This window comes from Xenopus laevis, chromosome 1L (genome assembly GCF_017654675.1).
Source record: "Xenopus laevis strain J_2021 chromosome 1L, Xenopus_laevis_v10.1, whole genome shotgun sequence".
NCBI classification, from domain to species: Eukaryota; Metazoa; Chordata; class Amphibia; order Anura; family Pipidae; genus Xenopus; species Xenopus laevis.
Window position 1 is genome coordinate 215,454,712 of NC_054371.1, and position 24,301 is coordinate 215,479,012.

A 24,301-nucleotide genomic window follows, 5' to 3' on the forward strand; every position below is an offset into this window, starting at 1 on the left:
CTTCTCTCATGCTCTGTACTGATGATGGAGGGTAGCGACCATATTAATTACATGAACTACAACCTCCCGAATTCCTCTGAATGTTCAATTGTAGTTTGAAACGTGGCCAACAGTGTCCTGGTGTGAAATCACTGCCATTCGACCAGTCAGAGAGCGGATACAATAATGGGACCAGCGGGGGAGGGGGTGGCTTTGTCATTTCGACACACTTGGGGGAGAGTATGTATTAAAGGGGGAATATCGCAAAAATGGAAAATTAATCTAAGCTTCCTCATACTGAAATGAGAAACTTTCTAAATACAATCAATTAAAAATTCTGCATAGTTTCTGAAATAATCAAGTTGTTCTTCACTATCCCTCTCTCAGCATCTGTTTCTCTTCATTCTGTCTTCATGCAGCAGTTGGGAGTCAGATGAATGACCCAATATATCTTATAGGGGGGCTCCTTTTGCCTAGAAGATGTATTAGAGCTCACTCTATTAAAATCACCAGACATCATGTCTCTCTACATGCAGGATTTGTGCAAAAGGCAGTTATTTTGTTAGATTTTGTTTGTACTGGAATCAGTTATTTGAGTGAGCTCTAATACATCTGCTAGGAAAGGAGCCCCCCTATAAGATATATTGGATCTAACTGTCAGTGAATATCTGACACCCAACTGCTGCATGAAGACAGAATGAAGAGAAACAGATGCTGAGAGAGGGATAGTGAAGATAAACTTGATTATTTCAGAAACAATGCAGAATATTTGATTGTATTTACAAAGTTTACTTATTTTAGTATGAGGAAGCTTATATAAAATTTTCATTTTTGCCATAGTTCCCCTTTCACATCGGCGACCACTATCACCGGCGATGTTTCCCATAGCAACCAATCGGCGATTAACTTTGAACAGTCGCCTACAAGTTAGAAAAGCGAAGATGTGATTGGTTGCTATGGGCAACATCACTGGTGATGCTTGTCTCTGATGTTAATAAATATTACTAATATAACTGCTAAGTACAACACATATTAATGACTTGTTATGCGATTTTCGGTCACAATTTGAATTGGTTCATTGAGACAAACCACTGGGATTGAATTTAAGGCAAATCACAGGATGGGGGGAGGGTACATGTATAAATCTGGGCTTTCTGGTGCTCCTCCGCTGTCTCTTACATGTAGTGACCCAGATCTACGTTATATTGTTTCATTTTGTCACTATTTTAGCACAGCCTATGTACAAGCAGCATTAACTCTTTAGGTACCTCTCCATCTACAACACTGGCTCTCGAGTAGCTTTGTGCCATGGCCGTAGCTTTTATACTTCCAAACTCTGATCTATGCGGCATGTTTTAATAGCAAGCTATGGCACCGAAAGGGTTAATTCCATTCACTATGGGAGAGCCGGGTCTGGCTGATTCCAAACAAAGACTGTGCGGGTTGTTCCTACAAGTGGGAGCTGTAGTAGAGCAGTGCAGATTGATTTGATGATGTACTAGTGGGAGGTGAGAAAGGGATGGTTTTATACCCAGGAGTCTGTGTTGCCCTCCGGACAGGCATAAAGGATAAGTAAACCTAAAAAATAAGTGTGTAATATTAATGAGGGTGCTATTCTAAGCACTTTTGCAATGTACATTCATTATATATTGTTTTAATTCCAAGATATTAAAGGATACATGTACTGTTAATATAAATGTGTTGTTAAAACAGCGCCACCTGCTGGTCATTTTCCCACCAGTCTGACCACCAAGTAGTCAAGGAAGTTGTCAGGAGAAAGAAAGAGGCTGCTCTGATGTTCTTCTGCTTAGGAAAGATTTGAGAAAGGTTTCTAATTGTTTTCCTAAGCAGAAGAACATCAGAGCAGCCTCTTTGTTTCTCCTGACAACTTCCTTGACTACTTGGTGGTCAGACTGGTGGGAAAATGACCAGCAGGTGGCGCTGTTGTAACAAAATTCTTTCATGTTAACAGTACATGTATCCTTTAATATCTTGGAATTAAAAAAATGAATGTACATTGCAAAAGTGCTTAGAATAGTCCCCTCATTTATTTAACATTCACTTATTTTTAAGATTTACTTATCCTTTAGGTTATAAAATCTAGAAAAGTGCCAAAATGGAGACAAATGGGGGATCTACCAAGTGATTTCATACAAATAATTGAAATGGGCTGCAAAGCTTTTTCAATGAAAAGTTGTAAATGGAGAAGTGGTTCCTATTCACCCGTATACTGTATAAATCACTTTTTTTTTTTCTATTCCGTGGTATTTTTGCTTATTAACCTTAAAGTGAATGGGGCTAGAATTGCCGTATTTAATACTGAACTTCCTGTACCAGCCCAGAGCTTCGACAGCTTTTTAACAGTAATGATCCAGTTGATCCTACAAAGCTGTTCTCAGCAGCTCCCCCTTATTGGATCTTGTTAGGCCAAGTGCTGAGTGTCAGCGGCACTGCACATGCTCAGTGGGCTCTAGGCTGTTGAGCTGCTAATCTTAGGGGCCGTTGTAAATATCCAGCAGGAAATAAGGTTTGTCTATCATCGAAGCTGATGTTACAAGGCTCATTATTACATTCTGATGCAGAATGACTTGGTATCATTATAATCTGGCCTTTATTATTACAAAATTGTATATTGTGAGTGGGTCCCTAAGCTCAGGTAAGGGACAATAGCACAGAGGATGTTCTGGAAATCAGCAGGAACAATGGGGATTGTGGCTATAATGTTGATTAATTGTTGCGTTTCAAGTTTATATTGTATTTATATCCAGGATTCGGTTCGGGATTCCACCTTTATCAGCAGGATTCGGCCTAATCCTTCTGCCCAGCTGAACTGACCCCTAATTTGCATATGGGGAGGGAAATTGGGTGACTTTTTAATCACAAAACAAGGAAGTCATTTTTTCCCTTCCCATCCCTAATTTGCATATGTAAATTAGGGTTCGGTTTTGGGCCGAATCTTTCGCGAATCCAAAATAGAGGATTTTGTGCATCCCTAGTTTATATTACTATACATTAGCAGTGATCCCCAACCGTGGCTCGTGAGCAACATGTTACTCAATGGGAACAATTGAACAAAGTGAATAAAGTTCCCCCTCTTGTAAAATATAAGGATATTATAAGTTACCGAGGAGTTTCATGACCATATAAAAACACAAGGCCTCCAAACTCCTCTGTAACGTCTAATATCCTCATATTTTGCAACTGGGGGGTTCTTTATTTATTATAATACACAAGTTTCAGTGAGTCATGTGACAGAAATGACATCACTACTCACCGTCTAAGGATATAATTTACAAGATATACTTTTGTGTATTATGTTATAAATGAACATATTATTGAAAAGGTTTCCGTGACTTTTTATCAACAGGAAGACTAGTAATTAGTGATGGGCGAATTTATTCGCCAGGCGCGAATTCGCAGCGAATTTGCGCGTTTCGCTGCCAGCGAATAAATTCGCGAAACGCCCGCGAAAATTTGCGGCAAAAATTCGCCGGCGCCGTTTCGCGAATTTTTTGGCGAAACGGCGCAAATTCGCCCATCACTACTAGTAATTCCTTATAAATGAAACAGCTTATACCAGTGATCTCCAACTAGTGGCTCATAAGTAACATGTTACTCACCGACCCCTTGGATGTTGCTCCCAGTGGCCTCAAAGCAGGAGCTTATTTTTGAATTCCAGACTTGGAGGCAAGTTTTGGTTGTATAAAAACCAGATGTACTGTCAAACAGAGCCTCCTGTAGCTGCCAGTCAATATAGGGGCTACCAAATAACCAATCACAGCCCTTATTTAAAGGGCATGTAAAGTCTAAAATAGAATAAGGCTAGAAATGCTGTATTTGTATATAAAATATAAACATGAACTTACTGCACCACAAGCCTAATCAAACAATTTATGCTTTCAAAATTGGCAACGGGGTCACCATCTTGTAACTTTGCTAAACATTTTTGCAAGACTAAGACTGTGCACATGCTCAGTGTGGTCTGGGCTGCTTAGGGATCGTCATAAACAAAGCTGCTTGAGTTCTGCATGGCTGGGAAGTAAGGTGGGGGCTCCCCCTGCTGTTCATAAGTATGATTGTTTCCCTGCAGAGCAGTTAGGGACCGTGTAACTATTCCAATCCAAATGAAGGGAGAATTTCACTGCATACAGTCAGGTTTCTTATAATGGTACACATTATTTAATTAACGTATATTGGAGATAGGTTTATTTTTCATTAAAGAAAGTAAAAATGGGATTTTATTTTTTTGCCTTTCCTTGTCCTTTAACAACCTTTTTCATGCTTGTGTTGCTCCCCAACTCTTTTTACAATTGAATGTGGCTCTCGGGTAACCCCATCATAATATATATTGTAGTCCTGTAGAAGGTGTCCCTTTTCATATCCTGTACCCCATCTAACTGCCACCAAGCAAATGCCACCTTGGTATCTTCTTGTTTTAGGATTCAGCAGGCCCAAGGTTTTGGGTAGTTAACAGATACCTTGGCATACGTAGGAAATAGCTGTTGGGGTACAAGTCTGTAGGATGGGGCAGCTGTTACAGCACCCAAGGAGTTAAATAAATGTTAAAGGGATACTGTTATGGGAAAAAATGTTTTTTTCAAAACGCATCAGTTAATAGTGCTACTCCAGCAGAATTCTGCATTGAAATCCATTTCTCAAAAGAGCAAATAGATTTTGTTATATTCAATTTTGAAATCTGACATGGGGCTAGACATATTTCCCAGCTGCCTCCAGTCATGTGACGTGTGCTCTGATAAACTTCAATCACTCTTTGCTGCTGTACTGCAAGTTGGAGTGATATCACCCCCCCCCCAGCAGCCTAACAACAGAACAATGCTAACGGACTCCTGCTGCACAAATATGGCAGCCCCTTCATATACGAGAATCCGATAGGTATTGTAAAACCATTATTTTAATGGCAAAACTATAAATAACACGCAAGGACACAGTTCGATAGATTTAGAAAAAAAAATTCAGGTGTCCATACCCTTTTAAAGGACAAATAACATCAAATTTAAAAAAAAACATTTTTTTTAGTATACATTGGAAAAAAAAAACCCCATCAAGACAAATTAAACTTTAAATCACAAAGCCTTTATTAAGAAACTCCGCTTCAGAAAAGACGACAGGGCGATGATCCATCGTTTGGGGGGTTAAATTTCTCCTCCCTGGCGATTTTACATCTTAGTGGGGTTTTTTTCAATTTTTTTTTTAAAAATTTGGATGTTACTGGTCCTTTAAGAGTGCATTAAGAAGTATGATTTGCATAAGATTGTTAAACAATTGTGTTTTAAAGTAATGGCAATAATATGTACTATTGGCCTGCACTAGTAAAACTGATATGTATTTTAAAGGGGAAGCTGACTTTAGAATTTTCTATTCAGTTGTAGATGGATCTAATCTAAGCAACTGATCTTAATTTCTTCATCTTTCAAGGCCGAGGATTCAATTTGGTTGTCGGGGGAACAGGGAAACTAACACCCAAACTGCTGCCTGGTTGTTAGGGTAATGAAGCCCTAACAACCACATGGCAGTTTAAATCCCAAGCTTTGTAGAGCTGCAGAGCAAAACGTATAGTTCTGAAAGGTGGGGGGACTAATAATTTAAAGTGGACCTGTCACCCAAACATAAAAATCTGTATAATAAAAGTCCTTTCAAATTAAACATGAAATCCAAATTCTTTTTTTATTAAAGCCTTCATAGTTGTTGTAAGCTCATTTAAACATCTCAGCTGTCAATCAAATATTGTCTGTCCCTCCTCTATGCCTTGGGCATGGAAGCGGGGCAGGCAATTACTTTCACTTTCCAAAATGGCTCCTGCCTGCTTGCTATAATTATGAATTTCCAGACTAAAGGAGACATTTTTCAAATAATTTATATAGTGTAATTATTTTGCTTGACTAATGTGATAAAATAGGATTCTGAATAATTTTTTTGGTTGACGGGTCCCCTTTAATGTGTTTTGAGTGGAGTATTTCCGCTCTCCCTAGAGTAGGCAAGGGCACCCATATAATGTTAGTGGTTTGCACCGGCTGCCTTAGAACTGTAAAGCCATACTGGATCCATGGACCAAAGCTGTGTCTGTATATAATCATAAACGTGAACTAGAACTGCCTAATATAAAACCCACTTATGTTTCATTCCTTCCTACAAACCTTCTATCCGGTATTGCCTCCAGCTTAACATTAAAGGGGTTGTTCACCTTTGAGATAGCTTTTAGGGGACAATTCACCAAGCTCGAGTGAAGGATTTGAAGTAAAAAAATTTCGAATTTCAAAGTGTTTTTTTGGCTACTTCGACCTTTGAATGGGCTACTTCGACCTTCGAATACGACCTCGAATCGAAGGATTCAAACTAAAAATCGTTTGACTATTCGATAGTCGAAGTACTGTCTCTTTAAGAAAAACAACTTCGACCCCCTAGTTCACCACCTAAAAGCTACCCAAGGTCCCCATAGGCTTGGCTAACTTTTTTTGGTCGAAGGATAATCCTTCGATCGTTGGATTAAAATCCTTTTATTATTCCTTTGATCGAACTATTTGCGCTAAAATCCTTCGACTTCGATATTTGAAGGATTTTAATTCCCAGGTGAATATCGAGGGTTAATTAACCCTCGATATTCGACCCATGATGAATTTGCCCCTAAGTATGATGTAGAGAGGGATATTCTGAGACAATTTGCAATTGGTTTTCATTTATTATTATTGGTGGTTTTCGAGTTATTTAGCTTTTTATTCAGCAGGTCTCCAGTTTGCAATTTCAGCAGTCTGGTTGCTAGGGTTTCAAATTCCCCTAGCAACCATGCATTGATTTGAATAAAAGACTGGAATATAAATAGGAGAGGCCTGAATATTAAGTTGAGTAAAAAGTGGCAATTACAATATATTTTGTACAATACAATACATTTGTAGCTTTACAGAGCATTTACTTTTTAGATGGGGTCAGTGACCCACATATGAAAGCTGGGAAGAGTCAGTAGAAAAATGCAAATAAAAAAAATTAGGGGCGGGAGGGAAATCGTGTGACTTTTTGTCACAAAACTTGGAAGTAAAAAATGTTTTCCCTTTCCCATCCCTAATTTGCATATGCAAATTAGGATTTGGCTCGGTATTCGGCCAAATCTTTCGCAAAGGATTCAGGGGTTCAGTCGAATCCAAAATAGTGGATTCGATGCATCCCTAATTGTAATTGCTACTTTTTATTACTCATCTTTCTATTTAGGCCTCTCCTATTTATATTCCAGTCTCTTATTCAAATCAGTGCATGGTTGCTAGGGTAATTGGACCCTAGCGACCAGATTGCTGAAAATGTAAACCAGAGAGTTGCTGAATAAAAAGCAAAGTACCTCCTATTAAAAATAGTAAAACATAATGACAATCTGTCTCAGAATATCACCGTCTACAGCTTTAACTTAAAGATGCCACTATAAGTGCACAGAGAGGCTCCTGTATGTTTCAGTAATGAACATATTCTCCCCACTGCACTTTCTCTCTGTCTGTCTGTACAATTAATTGTACGTTTGAGTAAAAAACAAAATGCGTTTTTTTAATAAAACAATGAGTAAACCTAAATATACAATACGGTGCCCGGTACAGATCATGTCAATGAAGGGGTACAAGCAAATTGGTCTTGTATTTTCCCATTACGTAAAGGAGTGGTTCACCTTTAAAGGAGAAGTAAACCCCTTATTAAAAAAAAAAAACAACCTACCCCTCCATAAACCACCCTCTCTCCTGCCCCCCCAGCCTAGCTGTTACCCCAGGCAAATGCCTCTAACTTTTTACTTACCCCTCTGTGCAGATTTACAACATCGGAGTTCACAGGCGCCATCTTCTTCGGTTTTCATCGGGACTTCTTCTGGCACTACAGCAATTTTTGTGACTTTCGGCACATGCGCAGTTGTGAATAAACCTGAAGATTGCTCCAACTGCGCATGCGCCGATACGGAGCTTACTTCCCGATGAAGACGGAGGAGAACAAGATGGCTGCCATGAACTCCGATGCCGTAACGCTGCACAGAGGGGTAAGTAAAAAGTTAGAGGCATTTGCCCGGGAGAGCAGCTAGGTTGGGGGGGGGCTTGGTCTATGTAGGGTAGGGTATTTTTTAATAAGGGGTTTACTTCTCCTTTAAGTTAAATTTTAGTATGTTAGAGTGACCAATTCTAACAACTTTTGGTCTCTATTCAGGGTTGCCACCTGGCCAGTATTTTACCGGCCTGGCAGGTAAAAATGATGGTTGATCCCAATAGGGAAAAAAGATAAAAATATAGGAAGGCCGGTATTTTTTCCCAGAAAAGGTGGGAACCCTTACAGAGCATTTGTTTTTACATGGGGTCAGTGACCACCATTTGAAAGCAAATAATTCAAAAACTAAAAAAATAATAATAATGAAGACTAATTGAAAAGTTGCTTAGATTTGGTCATTCTATAACACACTAAAATGTAACTGAAAGGTGAGCCACCCCCTTGAAAGGGATATAAAATAAGGGTTAACATCTACATGGCATCAAAATGGTTATGTTTTATACAAAATGTGGTTTTTAATTTAGAAAAAAAACCCGGTGTTTGTGAAGTGTATTTGTAGTAACCGTAATGGAGGCCATAACTGAGGGGTGAACGCTTGCCCATTCCTAATGAAGTGACCCCCATATAATCCCCAATGTTCTTTATCTTTATGCCCACAGAGGAAGTATTAGGGGCAGATTTATTATGGGTTGAAGTGAAAATATGATATTTTTTTGGTCAAAACTCTCGATTTGAGTTTTAATTCAAATTTTTTATAAGTTATTTGGAAATGCAATTACCGTGGTATTTGTTTTTCCCTTTCTGTTTTCTGAGTCTGACTCTTGAAACGGCGTTGCAAAGGTCGCTTCAAATTATTTTTTGTTCAAAATTTAGTTGCCCTTTGCGGTCATCCAGCACCGACTATTTCTTACCAACAAATATCCTGTATTATATAGCAAATGTTCTTATTTTATTAATGTCTCTGTAGAAAGCCATGACTGACGTTCATCAGAAGGACACACGTTTATTAAAGGGGAACTCCGGCTTCCAAACCAAAATTTGATAAAGAGGCTCACATAGCACAGAAACCCCTAATATGCCCATCACAGTTACCTGTTTCTTCAAAAAGTATGAATAATTGCCATTTCTATGCTTAAATCCAGCTGTTTAACAGTTCTTCTCTTTCTGTATCATTTGAAATCCTGGCAGGGAAGGAGGGACTAAACACTGATGTTACAAATTGTAACAACTTCTCCACAGCTTACAGACAGCATGCAGGAACTACATAACCCATAATGCATTGCACTATGATGTTCCGTTCCTTATTGAAATCACGTGTGCAGGGAATTGTGGGGTTTGGAGGATGCAGGCTGAGGACAGATGGCTGTTGATACAAAGTAACAGTAGTCAGTCAGCTCAGCAAAGTAGTCAGACAGATCAGCAGGAGAGCAGGGGGCTAGGTTTAGGGAACTGTCAGAAACCATTAAACATCATGAAAAGTCTGCATTTTTTTTTTAATTGATGTATATTGCCAAATTGCTTAAAATTATGTTTACTTTTCAAAAAGCTTAAGTTATGTTTTTGTGGAGTTCCCTTTTAATTACGATCATGGTATTATTACACCATCTTAAGTGCTTCTTACTGATACCACAAGATGTAACTAGAATTCATTCATCAGAACTCTGGAGAATTTTAATAAAAAAAACTGAGCAAAAAGGAAGTCTTATTCTGAAAAGCAGTCTATGAAAATTGTATTCAATAAAGGAAATTTTTATATATATATATATATATATATATATATATATATATATATATATATATATATATATATATATATATATATATATATATATATATAAAACTTTTTTTTATTTTTTACAAATATACACAACAGTCCATCAAAAGTTATTTTGTTTTTGTAGCAGTTGTGAAGGTTTGGCATTTGCATGGCTTGTGATTGGCTAAGAGAGAACCAATCCTAACGCTTGGCCGCTCAGCTTCGTTTGTCATCGCTCTACGGTCACAGTTGAAAGAGGAGAATTGTAGTTTAGTGTTTTAGAAGAAGGGTTTTCCTGTAAATACAGTAACAGCATACACTCCATACCAGTGTTTCCAGCAAAGGGAACTGCCCTGCTGTACTAAGCCGTCTATTCTGATTGAGTTTAGTGTCCTGAGATTGTTTTACTCAAAGGAATTTTTGCAGCAGGTTTACTGCTTTACTGCACCTCAAGCTTCTTGTCTATAAGGATCCCGTAGCTAGAGATTATCAGCAAGTTCTCCGTATTAGTTCATCCATTCAGTCATCCAGCAGCACAGTGCAGAGGGCATCCTGATCATCCATAACTATAGATACTAATGCTCCATCGTTGAACTCAAAGGATGTCCCACCGTCGACCACCATGCAGGCGTCCCAGCACCGGGACCTCACGCACACCCTTCAAATAAATAAATAAAAAGGCAAACATCAATCCTGAGCTGAATGGCCTGACAAACTAATAGAACAGCAGAGGGCACTGTGTTCCAATTCATCATATTAGCAGTTGGGAGTCCTATGCGGGTCTATTTTTTGGAACCCCGACCCGAACGTGCAATCCGCAGCCCAGACCCGCAACCCGCATTCTTACCCGATTGGACCCGCAAATACATTATCCGCAACCCAGACCCATGACCCGCTGACCATCAATAATCAGGAAGTGCTGTCATTGTACACCGGACGTGACATCATCGGAAGTCGGCGTGATCAGAAAAAGGGAGTAAAAATCACTATTGAGAAGACCTGCGTCCCGACTCGCAGAACCGCCAAACCTGTGTCTATACCCACACCCAGAACTTCTACCCGCAACCCGCAGGGTACCTCAGGTTTTTGCATGTAACCCGCGGGTACCCGACCCGCTGCAGGACTCTATTACCAGTAGCAATACCAGTGATCTAGTGATCTCGAGAAAAACTCGACCCACACCCGACTCAACCAGAATCTGCCTGCCGCTTCCACTCTATATAGAGACCCGCCTCGCCAATGATGTAACAAAAGGGGCGGGGTGAGCGCAAGAGCATAAAAAAAGAATGCAGGAAGCTGACAGTGTAAGGAAGAGCAGGAATAAGAGTTCAATCTGGGACACCAAGGGTGTGCGGAGGTCAGCCTGATCTCACCCAACCCGTGGGAATTGGGCCGGCCCGCAATCACTACAGTGATCCCCAACCAGTGGCTCATGAACAATGTCTCTCACCAGCCCCTTGGATTGGATGTTGCTCCCAGTGGTCTCAAAGCAGGCGATTATTTTTGAATTCCAGGCTTGGAGGCAAATTTTAGTTGTATAAAAACTAGGGATGCACCGAATCCACTATTTTGGATTTGGCCGAAACCCCCAATCCTTCGTGAAAGACTCGGACGAATACCAATCCGAATTTGCATATGCAAATTAGGGGTGAGAAGGGGTAAAAAATTTTTACTTCCTTGTTTTGTGACAAAAAGTCATACGATTTCCCTCCCTGCCCCAATTTGCATATGCAAATTAGGATTTGGATTCAGATTCGGTTCAGCCGGGCAGAAGGATTCAGTCGAATCCGAATCTTGCTGAAAAAGGCAGAATCCTGGATCCGGTGCATCCCTAATAAAAACCAGGTGTACTGCCAAACAGAGCCTCCTGTAAACTATCAGTCCATATAGGGGCTACCAAATAGCCAATCACAGCCCTTATTTGGCACCACCCTGAATTATTTTGCATGCTTGTTGCTCCACTACTCTTTTACATTTGAATGTGGCTCACGGGTAAAAATGGTTGGGGACCCCTGCTCTAGAAATTGGGTTGTTGTTACAAAGCATTTTAATTTTTAAAGATCAGCTATTATTGGTGCCTATCAGTTCTGTTGTTAGGCTGCTGGGGCGGGGGATGGGGGGGTGATATCACTCCAACTTGCAGTACAGCAGTAAAGAGTAACTAAAGTTTATCAGAGCACAAGTCACATGACTGGGGGCAGATGGGAAACGGGCAATATGTCTAGCCCTCATGTCAGATTTCAAAATTGAATATAAAAAAATCTGTTTTCTTTTTTAAAAATGGATTTCAGTGCAGAATTCTGCTGGAGCAGCACTATTAACTGATGCATTTAAAAAAAAAAACATGTTTTCCCATGACAGTATCCCTTTCAAGGATTTTAAGTTACACTATGATTAAGCTTGATAAAGGGCTGGTCAAGCACAAATAAACTGTATTTTCACTTTATCGGAGTGCTGCTGAAACATCTTTGGAAGTGTGGACCGGACCTGAGCAGACAGTCACAGTCGGCACCCGAAGCTACAAAAAGAGGTGATTGTGTAGCACTATTTTGTGTATTTATCAGTTGTTTTCTGCAGCCAGGGGATAATGATATTTAAACTGGACAGGACCAAATGCGGGTTCTGATCACTGGCACCTACTTGGATGTGAAGCCTCGCTGCCGACTGCTGGAAAACACTCTGTTTGCAATGGGCTCTCGAACACTAAACAACATCGTTGGCTCCTCTGGATTATAGACGAGGGAGTCGTTGTATGCATCAGTAACTGTAAAGAGGCAGTAGATCAATGAACATATATTTGTACAATAATGGCTTTCTGCCTGGACACCGAGTAGATTTCCAGCAGACTACAATGACATTTTCTTTACTCCCTCATGTTATTGCTCTGAATCAAAAAATTTGTAGCCAAGTGAAGCTTCCTGACCAGCAGCACAAACAAAATTCAAATAAATCGCTCATCAGATCATGCAAATCTACGATAAAATTAGTGGGTTTCCATTTAACCCTTGAATGATCAAGAAAAAGAAAAGACAATGAACCCAATACTGTTATTCTTAAACCTATCAGAAGTCACCAAGGAGATTTGCGAATATATAAAACAGAGATTGCTGTGGTTTTATCAAGGTCTGACGCGACTTCTAAACCTTAAAGGGGAACTATCGCGAACATTTAATATAAGCTCATACTGAAATAAGAAACTTTCTAAATGCAATCAATTAAATATTCTGCATTGTTTTTGAAATAATCAAGTTTATGTTCACTATCCCTCTGTTTCTCTTCATTCTCTCTTCATTTAGCAGTTGGGTGTCAGATAATCATTGACAGTTAGATCCAATATATCTTATAGGGGGGCTTCCTTTCCTAGCAGATGTATTAGAGCTCACTCAAATAACCGATTCCAGTACAACCAAAGTAACTGCCTTTTGCACAAATTCTGCATGTAGAGAGACAATATTTCTGGCGATTTTAATAGACTGAGCTCTAATACATCTTCTAAATCTAGGCAAAGCGAGCCCCCTATAAAATATAGTGGATCTAACGGTCAATGAATATCTGACACCCAACACCTGCATGAAAAAAGAATGAAGAGAAACAGATGCTGAGAGAGAGAGGGATAGTGAATATAAATCAGAAACTTTACAGAACTTTTAAATGATTATATTTAGAAAACTTCTCATTTCAGTATGCTGAAGCTTATATAAAATTTTCTTTTTCGCGATAGTTCCCCTTTAAAAGGATTGTTCACCTTTAAATTTCAGTATGATGTAGAGAGTGATATTCTTAGACAATTGGCAATTGGTTTTCATATTTTTTACTATTTGTGTTTTATTCAGCAGCTCTCCAGTTTACAATTTTAGCAGCCTGGTTGCTAGGGTCCAAATTACCGTGCATTGATTACATAAAAGAGAGAAATATAAATAGGAGAGGGGCTGAATATAAAGAGGAGTAATCAAAATGAATAATGAAAATTTGTAGCCTTACAGAGCAATTTTTTTTTGGACGGGGTCAGTGACCCCCATTTGAAAGCTGGAAACCATCAGAAGGCAAATAATTAAAAAACTATAAGAAAGACAAAAATGAAGGTCAATTGATAAGTTGCTTAGAAATGGCCACTCTATAACATACAACAAATTTACTAAAAGGGATGGTTCACCTTTAAGGTAGTTTGTTATAGAATGGCCAATTCTAAGCAAGCTTTCATTATCTATTTCCTATAGTTTTATTTAGTTTTATAGTTATTTGCCTTTTCTTCTGACTCTTTGCAGCTTTCAAATGGACATCGCTGACCCCATCTAAAAAAACAAATGCTCTGTAAGGCTACAAATTAATTTTTATTGCTACTTGTTATTACTCATCTTTCTATTCAGTCCCTCTCCTATTCATATTCAAATCTCTTATTAAAATCAATGCATGGTTGCTAGAGTTATTTGGACCCTAGCTACCATATTGCTTAAAATGCAAATCTAAAGGTGACCATAGACGCACAGATAATATCGTACAAAACTAAATTTCTTATGATATTCGGTGCGTGTATGGAGGGAAAAGAGCCGACTGATATCAGCAGAAGACTTGGATATCGTTCAGCACGTCAACTGGGCTGGACGGAAAATTTTGATTGGCACCCAAACATCGGCCATTGTTAGTGCTGAATCGTCAGATACAGGTAGAATTCTATTGTTTGTACCTGTATATCTGACGATTCAGCTCTACACGTGTGTATTGAAATGTATGATCTTTCTTGGAAACATCTTTTCCAAGAAAGATCATAATCGTTACATCTATGGCCACCTTCAGAGCTACTGAATAAAAAGCCAAATAACTGAAAAACCTTAAATGATAAAAATGAAAACCAATTGCAAATTATCTCAGAATATCACTCTCTACATCATTCTTAAAGTTATCTGAAAGGTGAACTACCCCTTTAAAGGATGAGGTCATCAAACAAGCGGATCTCTGCTGCCCAACAGGCTCATGAAAAGCAGCAATAGAACTTTTCCTATTTCCAAGCACACTTACCACTTTGTATTAGATCACTGTCTAAAGGGAAATTCAAGGATTTGTGTTTTCTGGCTGCAAGAGAAAAACAGTGGTTACTCGAAGAAAACCAGGACAAAAATCGTTTAATTAATACAAATCAGGAAGAAATTGCACAAATATAAACCACTGATAATCTATTCAAAGCATTGGGCTCTGAATTTTACATAATGCAGCATTTTCTACATTTGGCTTTGCTTTCTCTTGATTGGTAAAGAGGAACAAAGTGATTTTGTTGCAGTATATGGGGGCTCTACCTTAACCTTTATGCTCAAAGGGGGTGGTTTTGGCTTCCAAGACCAGGACACTTTTTCAACTAGTTTGCACCTCCATCGGCTGCCTATAAATGATATAACTGTACTGTAATATGTACTATAACTTAAAGGAAAACTATACCCCCCCCCAACAATGTAGGTCTCTATAAAAAATGTATTGCATAAAACAGCTCATGTGTAAAACCCTGCTTCATGTAAATAAACCATTTTCATAATAATATAATTTTTTTAGTAGTATGTGCCATTGGGTCATCATAAATAGAAAATTGCCATTTTAAAAAATAAGCGCAGCCCCCTGGGATCACAGGATTCACGGTGCACACAAACAAACCATACATGTTAGGTCACATGAGCCAATTAACAGACAGAGTTTTGCTTTTACTTCCACACTTCTTCCTGTTACAGTTAGAGCTGCAGTATTTCTGGTCAGGTGATCTCTGAGGCAGCACACAGACCATCACGAAATGGTGGTTCAAGGCAAGAGATGTAAAAGGGCGATATTTACTTAAATATATACTGGGGTTTGGTAAAATTCTTTAATATGCCACTTAATATGATATAAACGAATGCTTAAGTGTTAATTTTGGGGGTATAGTTTTCCTTTAATACTCAGTCTGCCCACTGGCCCAGCGTATTGAACTTCATACAAGAATAACTTTAAAGACAGCAGGACTAGAATAGTTAATAGATGAGTACCCCTTCACTGAATCCATGTGCAAATAGAATCAGAAACACAAGCACGACTCTATTGTGCGACACGGTGTACAGTAGCAGCATGTGGTGTGAATCCACTCACCGATGTTAAGCAGCTCTTCCACAGACTGAGACGACATCTTATTTATATTGTACGACCTGTAGAGGATACAGACGCAAGAGATTGGCCTTGTGGTATAGAAATAAAAGGTTTATGAACGGATTAAAAATAGAAATCAACAGCGTAAACTTGTCCCTTTACCCTCGGGGGCCCCTACAACTCTCCCCCCTGACGGCGGCCCTGTCTGTACCCTCCTACAATGCAGATCAAAGCTGGCAGCTGAAGCATGTTTATGGTTAACAGGTTCTCTTGTCTGCTGCTCTACATATAAGTATAAAAATATATTTATCTCACTGAACAGGATTCAAAGAACTTGGAAGGCTGCTAAGATTAATATAAAAGGCTTTTCTGCATCTATGGAGAAAGACCAAAATTGCTTTTCTGGTAATGACCTGGACCCTGCCGGTGCATTCACGGATGAGGTCATTATCACTCAGGAAAGCAGCAGCGAGTATTTTCTAATCATAATCACCTGACCCAAGAGTTTACTAGCAGAGTCCAGCCAACTACAATTCAGGTGGGGTAAATAGGGGGCATGTTGCTGCCCACAGAGCTAGAGGAGGTACACATTTATAGTATGTGACCCTGCAAGTATAATACATTTAGCCCATTACCCAAGGAATAAATTAGTGGTATCGCTTTAAGTTGTAGCCCTAATTTAATCAAACCTTACCCTGATTGATTTGTCTAAGCCAGTGCTGTCCAACTTCTGTGGTACCGAGGGCACACACAGACAGGGCACACACCGGCCGAGCAGGGCACACAGCGGCAGAGCAGGGCACACAGCGGCAGAGCATGGCACACAGCGGCAGAGCATGGCACACACAGGCAGAGCATGGCACACACAGGCAGAGCATGGCACACACAGGCAGAGCATGGCACACACAGGCAGAGCATGGCACACACAGGCAGAGCATGGCACACACAGGCAGAGCATGGCACACACAGGCAGAGCATGACACAAACAGGCAGAGCAGAGCATGACACAAACAGGCAGAGCAGGGCACACACAGGGAGCATATGGAGGGCAGAACAGAGCAAGAGACAGGGAAACCCATCAGGACCACTCTTAGACATACTACATACACTAATACAGTGCTGGTGTCCATTAACATTTTGTATAAAGTGTGAACAGGTTAACAATGTGGGCAGTTTCAGTCTGGGTCTCAGGTGTGAACAGTACAGCTTTAGGGGTGTGAACAATAGAGGTGTCACAAGTGTGAACAATACATGGGGATCACAGGTGATTAGTCTGAATTTGAGTTTTAAACAATACAAGGGCCAGTTAATCTCTGTAGTGATACCATTTAAATCTTACACATGGTAAACAGACACAGCAGATAGGTGGTGGTCCAGATGGACAGCCCTGGTCTAAAGATGGCCATAGATGCAAAGATCCGATCGTACGAATCATCGTACGATCGGACTTTCCCATCTCCCGACCCGCCACTAACCATTCAGATCAAGTTTTACCAGTCAGATTAGTTAAAGAACAGATCAGCAACGTTCTTCCCCTGACAGCAATCGTACGATATCTATGTCCAACCAAAGCTAGTGACAGTCTCCCTCTGAAAATCGTACAATCGGCAATACACACAGAGATATTATCGGCAGCCGACAGAAATTTTCTAACCTGTCCGATCAACCAAACTACCGATCTCCGTCGGACGAAAAATGTTGGGACTCTCCACACGGTTCGAAAATCGTACGAATCCTCGATTCGTACGATCAGATCTTTGCGTCTATGGCCATCTTAAATCATGACCCCTTGTCACAATAATTTAACAAACAAGGGTTACTGAATAAAATTTAGGGATGCACCAAATCCAAGATCTGGCGAATCGCTTCCCAAATCCAAATGCAAATTAGGACAAAGAAGTGTTAAAAAAACCCACATGGGAGCGTGCAGAAAAAAAATCCCATAACCTTGTTTGTGTGACAAAAGCACGATCGGAAAGATTCGGATTCAGATTCAGCCTGGCACTCGGATTCGGCCTAATCTGAATCCTACTAAAAGAAGCTGAATCCTGGCTGAATACAAAATCAAATCCTGGATGCGGCGCATCAATAAAAATACGATTTGAGGGCCCATTATTATATACAGAGCATATAACTACACCCACTGATAATTAAGGGCAGAAACACACACACAGCAATTCGGGGAGGTTAATCGCCCGGTGACAAATCTCTTCTTCGGGGCGAATAATCTCCCGAACTGCCTCCCCGCTGGCTAGAATGAAAATCGACAACGGGATGGCACTGGGAGCGCTTCGGAAAATGAAGTGATTCAAGTGCCATCCCAGCACCGATTTTCATTCTAGTGGTGGGAAAGCAGGGGAGGCAGTTCAGGGAGATTAGTCGCCCTGAAGAGGAGATTTGTCGCCGGATGACTAATCTTCCTGAATTGCCTTGTGTGTCTCTGCCCTAAGAATGCTCTTTTGAACTTACCAGGCTTTTGATCCTGTGCCTGTGCAAACGTTCAGACCGGAACTCTTCTGTTTCTCCCAAGGACCATCATCAACAGAGATCTCATAGTAGGAGGCCCTATGAAGCGAGAAGGTAAAACGTGGTTTGCAGGATTTATAGTTCACCCTGAATAAGACAGAACATAGGTGTATATCAGGTGTGCAAAACACACAGGGCTACAATATGGCTATTATACTGTATCCAATTACTCAGCCGGGAAGCAGTAGAGGAAATTCAGTCAGAAAGAGAGAAAGAATCATTGTGGGTTATGTATGGAAAATTCCATGCACAAGCAATGAAAAGAAAAATGTAAGGCCACAGGCACAGTTGCTGTAAAACCCAAGTCTGGCAGGCCAAGAAAAATACAGGAGTGGCATATGCGGAGGATTGAGAGAACGGTTACAGACAACCCAAAGATCACCTCCAAAGACCTGCAAGAACATCTTACTGCAGATGGTGTATCTGTACATCGTTCTTCAATTCAGCACAATTTGCACAAAGAACATCTGTATGGCAGGGGGATGAGAAAGAAGCCCTTTCTGCACTCGCCATAAACAGAGTCACTTGTTGTATGCAAAAGCTCATTTAGACAAGCCACAGTCATTTTGGAACTGATGAGACAAAAATTTTGTTATTTGGTCATAACAAAAAGCATTTTGCATGGTGGAAGAAGAACACCAAATTCCAAGAAAAACAACTGCTACCTACTGTCAAATTTGGTGGAAGTTCCATCATGGGGTGGGGCTGTGTGGCTAGTTTAGTGACTGGGGCCCTTGTTAAAATTGAGGGTTGGATGAATTCAACCCAATATCAACAAATTCTTCAGGATAATGTTCAAGCATCAGTCACAAAGTTGAAGTTACGCAGGGGCTGGATATTCCAACAAGACAATGACCCTAAACACACTTGTAAATCTAAAAAGACATTTATGCAGAGGGAGAAGTACAATATTCTGGAATGGCCGTCACAGTCCCCCGACTTGAATATCATGGAAAATCTATGGGATGATTTGAAGCAGGCTTTTCCTGCACGGCAGCCATCAAATTTAACTGAACTGGAGAGATTTTGTATGGGCGAATGGTCAAAAATACCGGCATCCTGAATCCAAACACTCATCAAAGGCTATAGGAGGCATCTAGAGGCTGTTACATTTGCAAAAGGAGGCTCAACTAATATCTCTGTTGGGGTGCCCAAATTTATGCACCTGTCTAATTTTGTTATGATGCATATTGCATATTCTCTGTTAATCCAATAAATTTTATGTCACTGCTGAAAAACTACTGTTTCTATAAGGCATGTTATATATTAAAAGGAAGATGCCACTTTGATAGCTCAGGTAATGATAAACAAAACTCCAAAGAATTAAGAGGGGTTCCCAAACTTTTTCATATGACTGTATTAGGGCTAGTCCACACGGGGAGATAGCGACGCGTTTGCGGTCGCGGCGACAAAGCGCCGCGACAGTCGCCGCGACCGGCGCAGGCGACAGTTTTGTATGGGCGCCTATGTAAAAACGCCTGTGCTAACCACACGAGGCGATGCGCTTTTCAACAGTCGCCTGAAAATGCCTCGCCAGGCTTTTTCAGGCGACTGTTGAAAAGCGCATTGCCTCGTGTGGTTAGCACAGGCGTTTTTACATAGGCGCCCATACAAAACTGTCGCCTGCGCCGGTCGCGGCGCTTTGTCGCCGCGACCGCAAACGCGTCGCTATCTCCCCGTGTGGACTAGCCCTTAGGCACCCCTCAGCCATCATAAAATCAGCAAGTAGCAGCAATTAAAGGAAAACTATACTACCCAAAATGAATACTTAAACATATGATAGTTTATATCATATTAAAGAATCTTACCAAACTGGAATATATATTTAAGTAAATATTGCCCTTTTATATCTCTTGCCTTAAACCCCCATTTCATAATGTGTCCCTTAGAGATCACCTAACCAGAAATACTGCAGCTCTAACTGGAAGCAAAAGACAGAACTCTGACTGTTAATGGACTCATGTGACCCAACATGTATGGTTTGTTTTGGTATGTTTGTGTGCACCGTGAATCCTATGAGCCCAGGGGGCAGCCCTTATTTTTTATAATGGCAATTTTCTATTTATACTACTAAAAAAGTATATTATGAAGACGGTTCATTTCCATGAAGCAGGGTTTTACATATGAGCTGTTTTATGCAACATATTTTTATAGAGACCTACATTGTTCAGGGGGTTTAGTTTTCCTTTAAACACTGCATGTGCAATAATAGAGTTTACTGATGACATGAGAAAGCTGACAAGGAAAAACAAAAGCACATAAGTGGTTTAAAATAACAGAAGGCTGTACCTTGATGATAAGGATTCTCCAATAAAGACTTCATTTAAGGCTCTCACTGGCAAAAGATGGGGTCCAGACACTGCTACAGACTCTGAAGTTAATATGAAGCTGTGTCAGCCATGTCAACAATCACTTCCAGACTAAAGCTGGCCATAGACGCAAAGATCCGATCGTACGAATCAACGTACGATCGGACTTTTCCATCTCCCGACCCTCCACTAACCATTCAGATCAAATAAAGTAGTAAAAGAACAGATCAGCCAATGTTCTGCCCCTGACAGCAATCGTACGATAGTTATTTCTGACAAAGCTGGTGACAGTCTCCCTCTGAAAATCGTACGATCGGCAACACACGCAGAGATATTATCGGCAGCCGACAGAAATTTTCAAACCTGTCCGATCGTCCAAACGACCGATCTCCGCCGGACGAAAAATGTCGGGACTCTCCACTCACGGTCCGAAAATCGTACGAATCGTTGCGTCTATGGCCAGCTTTAGTCACTTAAAATAACTGTACATTTATTTACCCTACAAATAATGTGTTTATTAGCAAGGACAAGCCCAAGCTCTGCTTTAGAATTGGTTTTAACTCAAACAAATAACTCAAAAGTAAGCATTCATCCAATATCAAAAAATATGAAGACCAATTGCAAACTGTCTGAAAGGATCAGACTACAATAGAAGAGTTAATTTGAAGGTGAACACTCCTTAAAGGTTAGTGATGTTTTAACCCATTTATTCCCAGCATCATGCTTTTTTTTTTCCAGTAGGAAACTTGTCCTCACTGACTCCCATCCATTGAAATGTTATTAAAATACAGTTAAGTAGGGATGCAACAAATCCACTATTTGGGATTCAGCTGAATTTTTCATGAAGGATTAGGGGATTTGGGCGAATATCAAACAGAATCCTAATTTTCTTATGCAAATTACAGACGGGAAGGGGGAAATTTTTTAATTGTTTTGTGACAAAAAATTACGTGATTTCCATTCCTGCACAGAGGATTCGGATATGGTTTGGCCAGGCACCAGAATTCGGTCGAATCTGAATCTGGCTGAAGAAGGCCGAATCCTGAACCGAATCCTGGATTAGGCGCATCCCTAAAGTTAAAGGGATACTGTCATGGGAAAAAAATTCTCAAAAGAGCAAACATATTTTTTTTATATTCAATTTTGAAATCTGACATGTGGCTAGACATTTTGTCAATTTCCCAGCTGCCCCTGGTCATGTGACTTGTGCCTGCACTTTAGGGAGAGAAATTCTTTCTGGCAGGCTGCTGTTTTTCCTTCTCAATGTAACTGAATGTGTCTCAGTGGGACATGGGTTTTTACTATTGAGTGTTGTTCTTAGATCTACCAGGCAGCTGTTATCTTGTGTTAGGGAGCTGCTATCTGGTTACCTTCCCATTGTTCTGTTGTTTGGCTGCTGGGGGGGAAAAGGGAGGGGGAGATATCACTCCAACTTGCAGTACAGCAGTAAAGAGTGATTGAAGTTTATCAGAGCACAAGTCACATCACTTGGGGCAGCTGGGAAATTGACAATATGTCTAGCCCCATGTCAGATTTCAAAATTGAATATAAAAAAAAACTGTTTGCTCTTTTGAGAAATGGGTTTCAGGGCAGAATTCTGCTGGAGCAGCACTGTTAACTGATTCATTTTGGAAAAAAATGTTTTTCCCCATGACAGTATCCCTTTAAGTAAATGAATCACTAAAATGTGTTTAGAATGCAACTGTGTTAGCACAACTTGTTCTAACTGCTGCATTCATTTGCCATTCTTAATCCACCTATGCTTGAAAGACCTTTAAAACTAAGATGGAAAGGGTGAGTGTGAAAACTGATTTAAAGATGTAAAACACTATATTTTTTATTTAATCTAATTCATTACAGTGATAAGGAAAAGTTTACATTTTGTAAATGAAAAGGAACAAACAAATTAACAATTACTTTACTTCGGCAGAGGTTTCTGGAACAGGCAGGAATAAACACTGCTGGTTTATCTCTCACGCATATTGATGTACCCATTATTGTTACATCCTGTTTTTGTGCTGCCAGGCAGCTGGCATGTCAAGCCCAAGAACAATGGGCAGGAAAATATAAGCTTCAGGAGTCGGATAGATATTATTACCTTGCCTGTCAATGTGGCCTTTCTTTGATACATAATAAGAATAACATAGTATTATCTGACCTCAAACTTGCTGAGGATTTGACCAAATTTATGGAACGCCCTTCTTTGATCTCAATTGATTCTATTTCTCAAAGATTTTGGAATGAGTATGGGTCAGGCCCACATCCACTATTAAAAGTTTCTATCAAATGGTCCAAGTTTTTACAATACCAAGGGGCCGATTCACTAACTTCGAGTGAAGGATTCGAAGTAAAAAAAACTTCGAATTTCGAAGTTTTTTTTTGGGCTACTTCGACTTCGACTCGAAGGATTCGAACTAAAAATCGCTTGACTATTCGACCATTCGATAGTCGAAGTACTGTCTCTTTAAAAAAAACTTCGACCCCCTAGTTCGCCATCTAAAAGCTACCAAAGTCAATGTTAGCCTATGGGGAAGGTCCCCATAGGCTTGGCTAACTTTTTTTGATCGAAGGATATTCCTTCGATCGTTGGATTTAAATCCTTTGAATCATTTGATTCGAAGGATTTAATCATTCGATCGAAGGAATATCCTTCGATCGCACGATCGCACTATTTGCGCTAAATCCTTCGACTTCGATATTGGAAGTCGAAGGATTTCAATTCCCAGGCGAATATCGAGGGTTAATTAACCCTCGATATTCGACCCTTAGTGAATCAGCCCCCAAGTGTCCCCTCTTGATTTGGTGAGCATTAAGTCATTTTAATAGAGAATACAACATTTCATGATAGTACACTACACTGGGATTTTTCTTTCTAAAGATACTTTTACTAGTCCTGTTTCGTTTGTCCTAAATGTGATGAGACTAATGTTTCTCTTTTCCACTATTTGTGGTCTTGCCCTAAAGGTAATCTATTTTGGAGGGAGGTCACACATTTTTTGAACAACGGATTGAAAATCAAGATACAATTATCTCTGTGTTTTGCTCTATTAGATCTAGAATTTGAGTTTTCTTTGCCTTCTAAGCTGAAACTTATATCCCATGAAAAAAGGACAACTTTGTTTTTGGCTTCTGCCAAGAAAGCTTTATTTAATTATTGGCTACAGAAAGAGTCTCCCTCATTGTTAGATACCATTTTCTACATGAACCAACTTAGTTGGCAGGAAGCTTTAAAAGCAAAATTTAAAGGTAGGAGTTCTAAAGAATCCTTTAAACTTATATGGTCTCCTTATTTTGAGTCCTGAGATTCCAATACCAAAGATCAAGTTTCTAGGTTTCTACAAATCTAATTAGGATGGTAACTGGTCAATACGACTTTCCTGAAACAAAGGGCTTTTTTTTTTTCTTTTCTTTATATTTGTCTTTATATTTTTCTTTTTCGGTATTTATTTGAAAATGACATGCCATTATTGTATTTATTGCAGCACATCCTCTAAGTCTGCTTGTTATATGCAGTCATACTGATTCTTCTTGTTTATGTGAAAATCAAATGAATATTTTAAACAAAGAAAATAATGACTTGCAAGATAAAAGTTTCCTTCTGATC

At 39.8% G+C, this 24,301-nt stretch overlaps 1 protein-coding gene across 2 annotated transcripts in view; it reads right to left on the reverse strand.

The window, feature by feature from the left end:
- Positions 1 to 9,485: 9,485 nt before the first annotated feature.
- LOC108718411 (NAD kinase 2, mitochondrial) overlaps positions 9,486 to 24,301 on the reverse strand; it is a 36,038-nt gene continuing 21,222 nt past the window's right edge. Inside the window, exons 7-12 of one of the 2 annotated variants that reach the window (XM_018266379.2) lie at positions 20,678 to 20,759; positions 18,332 to 18,475; positions 15,866 to 15,921; positions 14,777 to 14,830; positions 12,401 to 12,524; positions 9,486 to 10,418 (exon numbers count right to left, since the gene is read on the reverse strand). In XM_018266379.2, coding sequence (XP_018121868.1) covers positions 10,280 to 10,418; positions 12,401 to 12,524; positions 14,777 to 14,830; positions 15,866 to 15,921; positions 18,332 to 18,475; positions 20,678 to 20,759 — 599 coding nt within the window. In that variant the 3' untranslated portion in view covers positions 9,486 to 10,279. The remainder of the gene's footprint in view (positions 10,419 to 12,400; positions 12,525 to 14,776; positions 14,831 to 15,865; positions 15,922 to 18,331; positions 18,476 to 20,677; positions 20,760 to 24,301) is intronic. The other variant, XM_018266386.2, reaches the window with a different exon arrangement.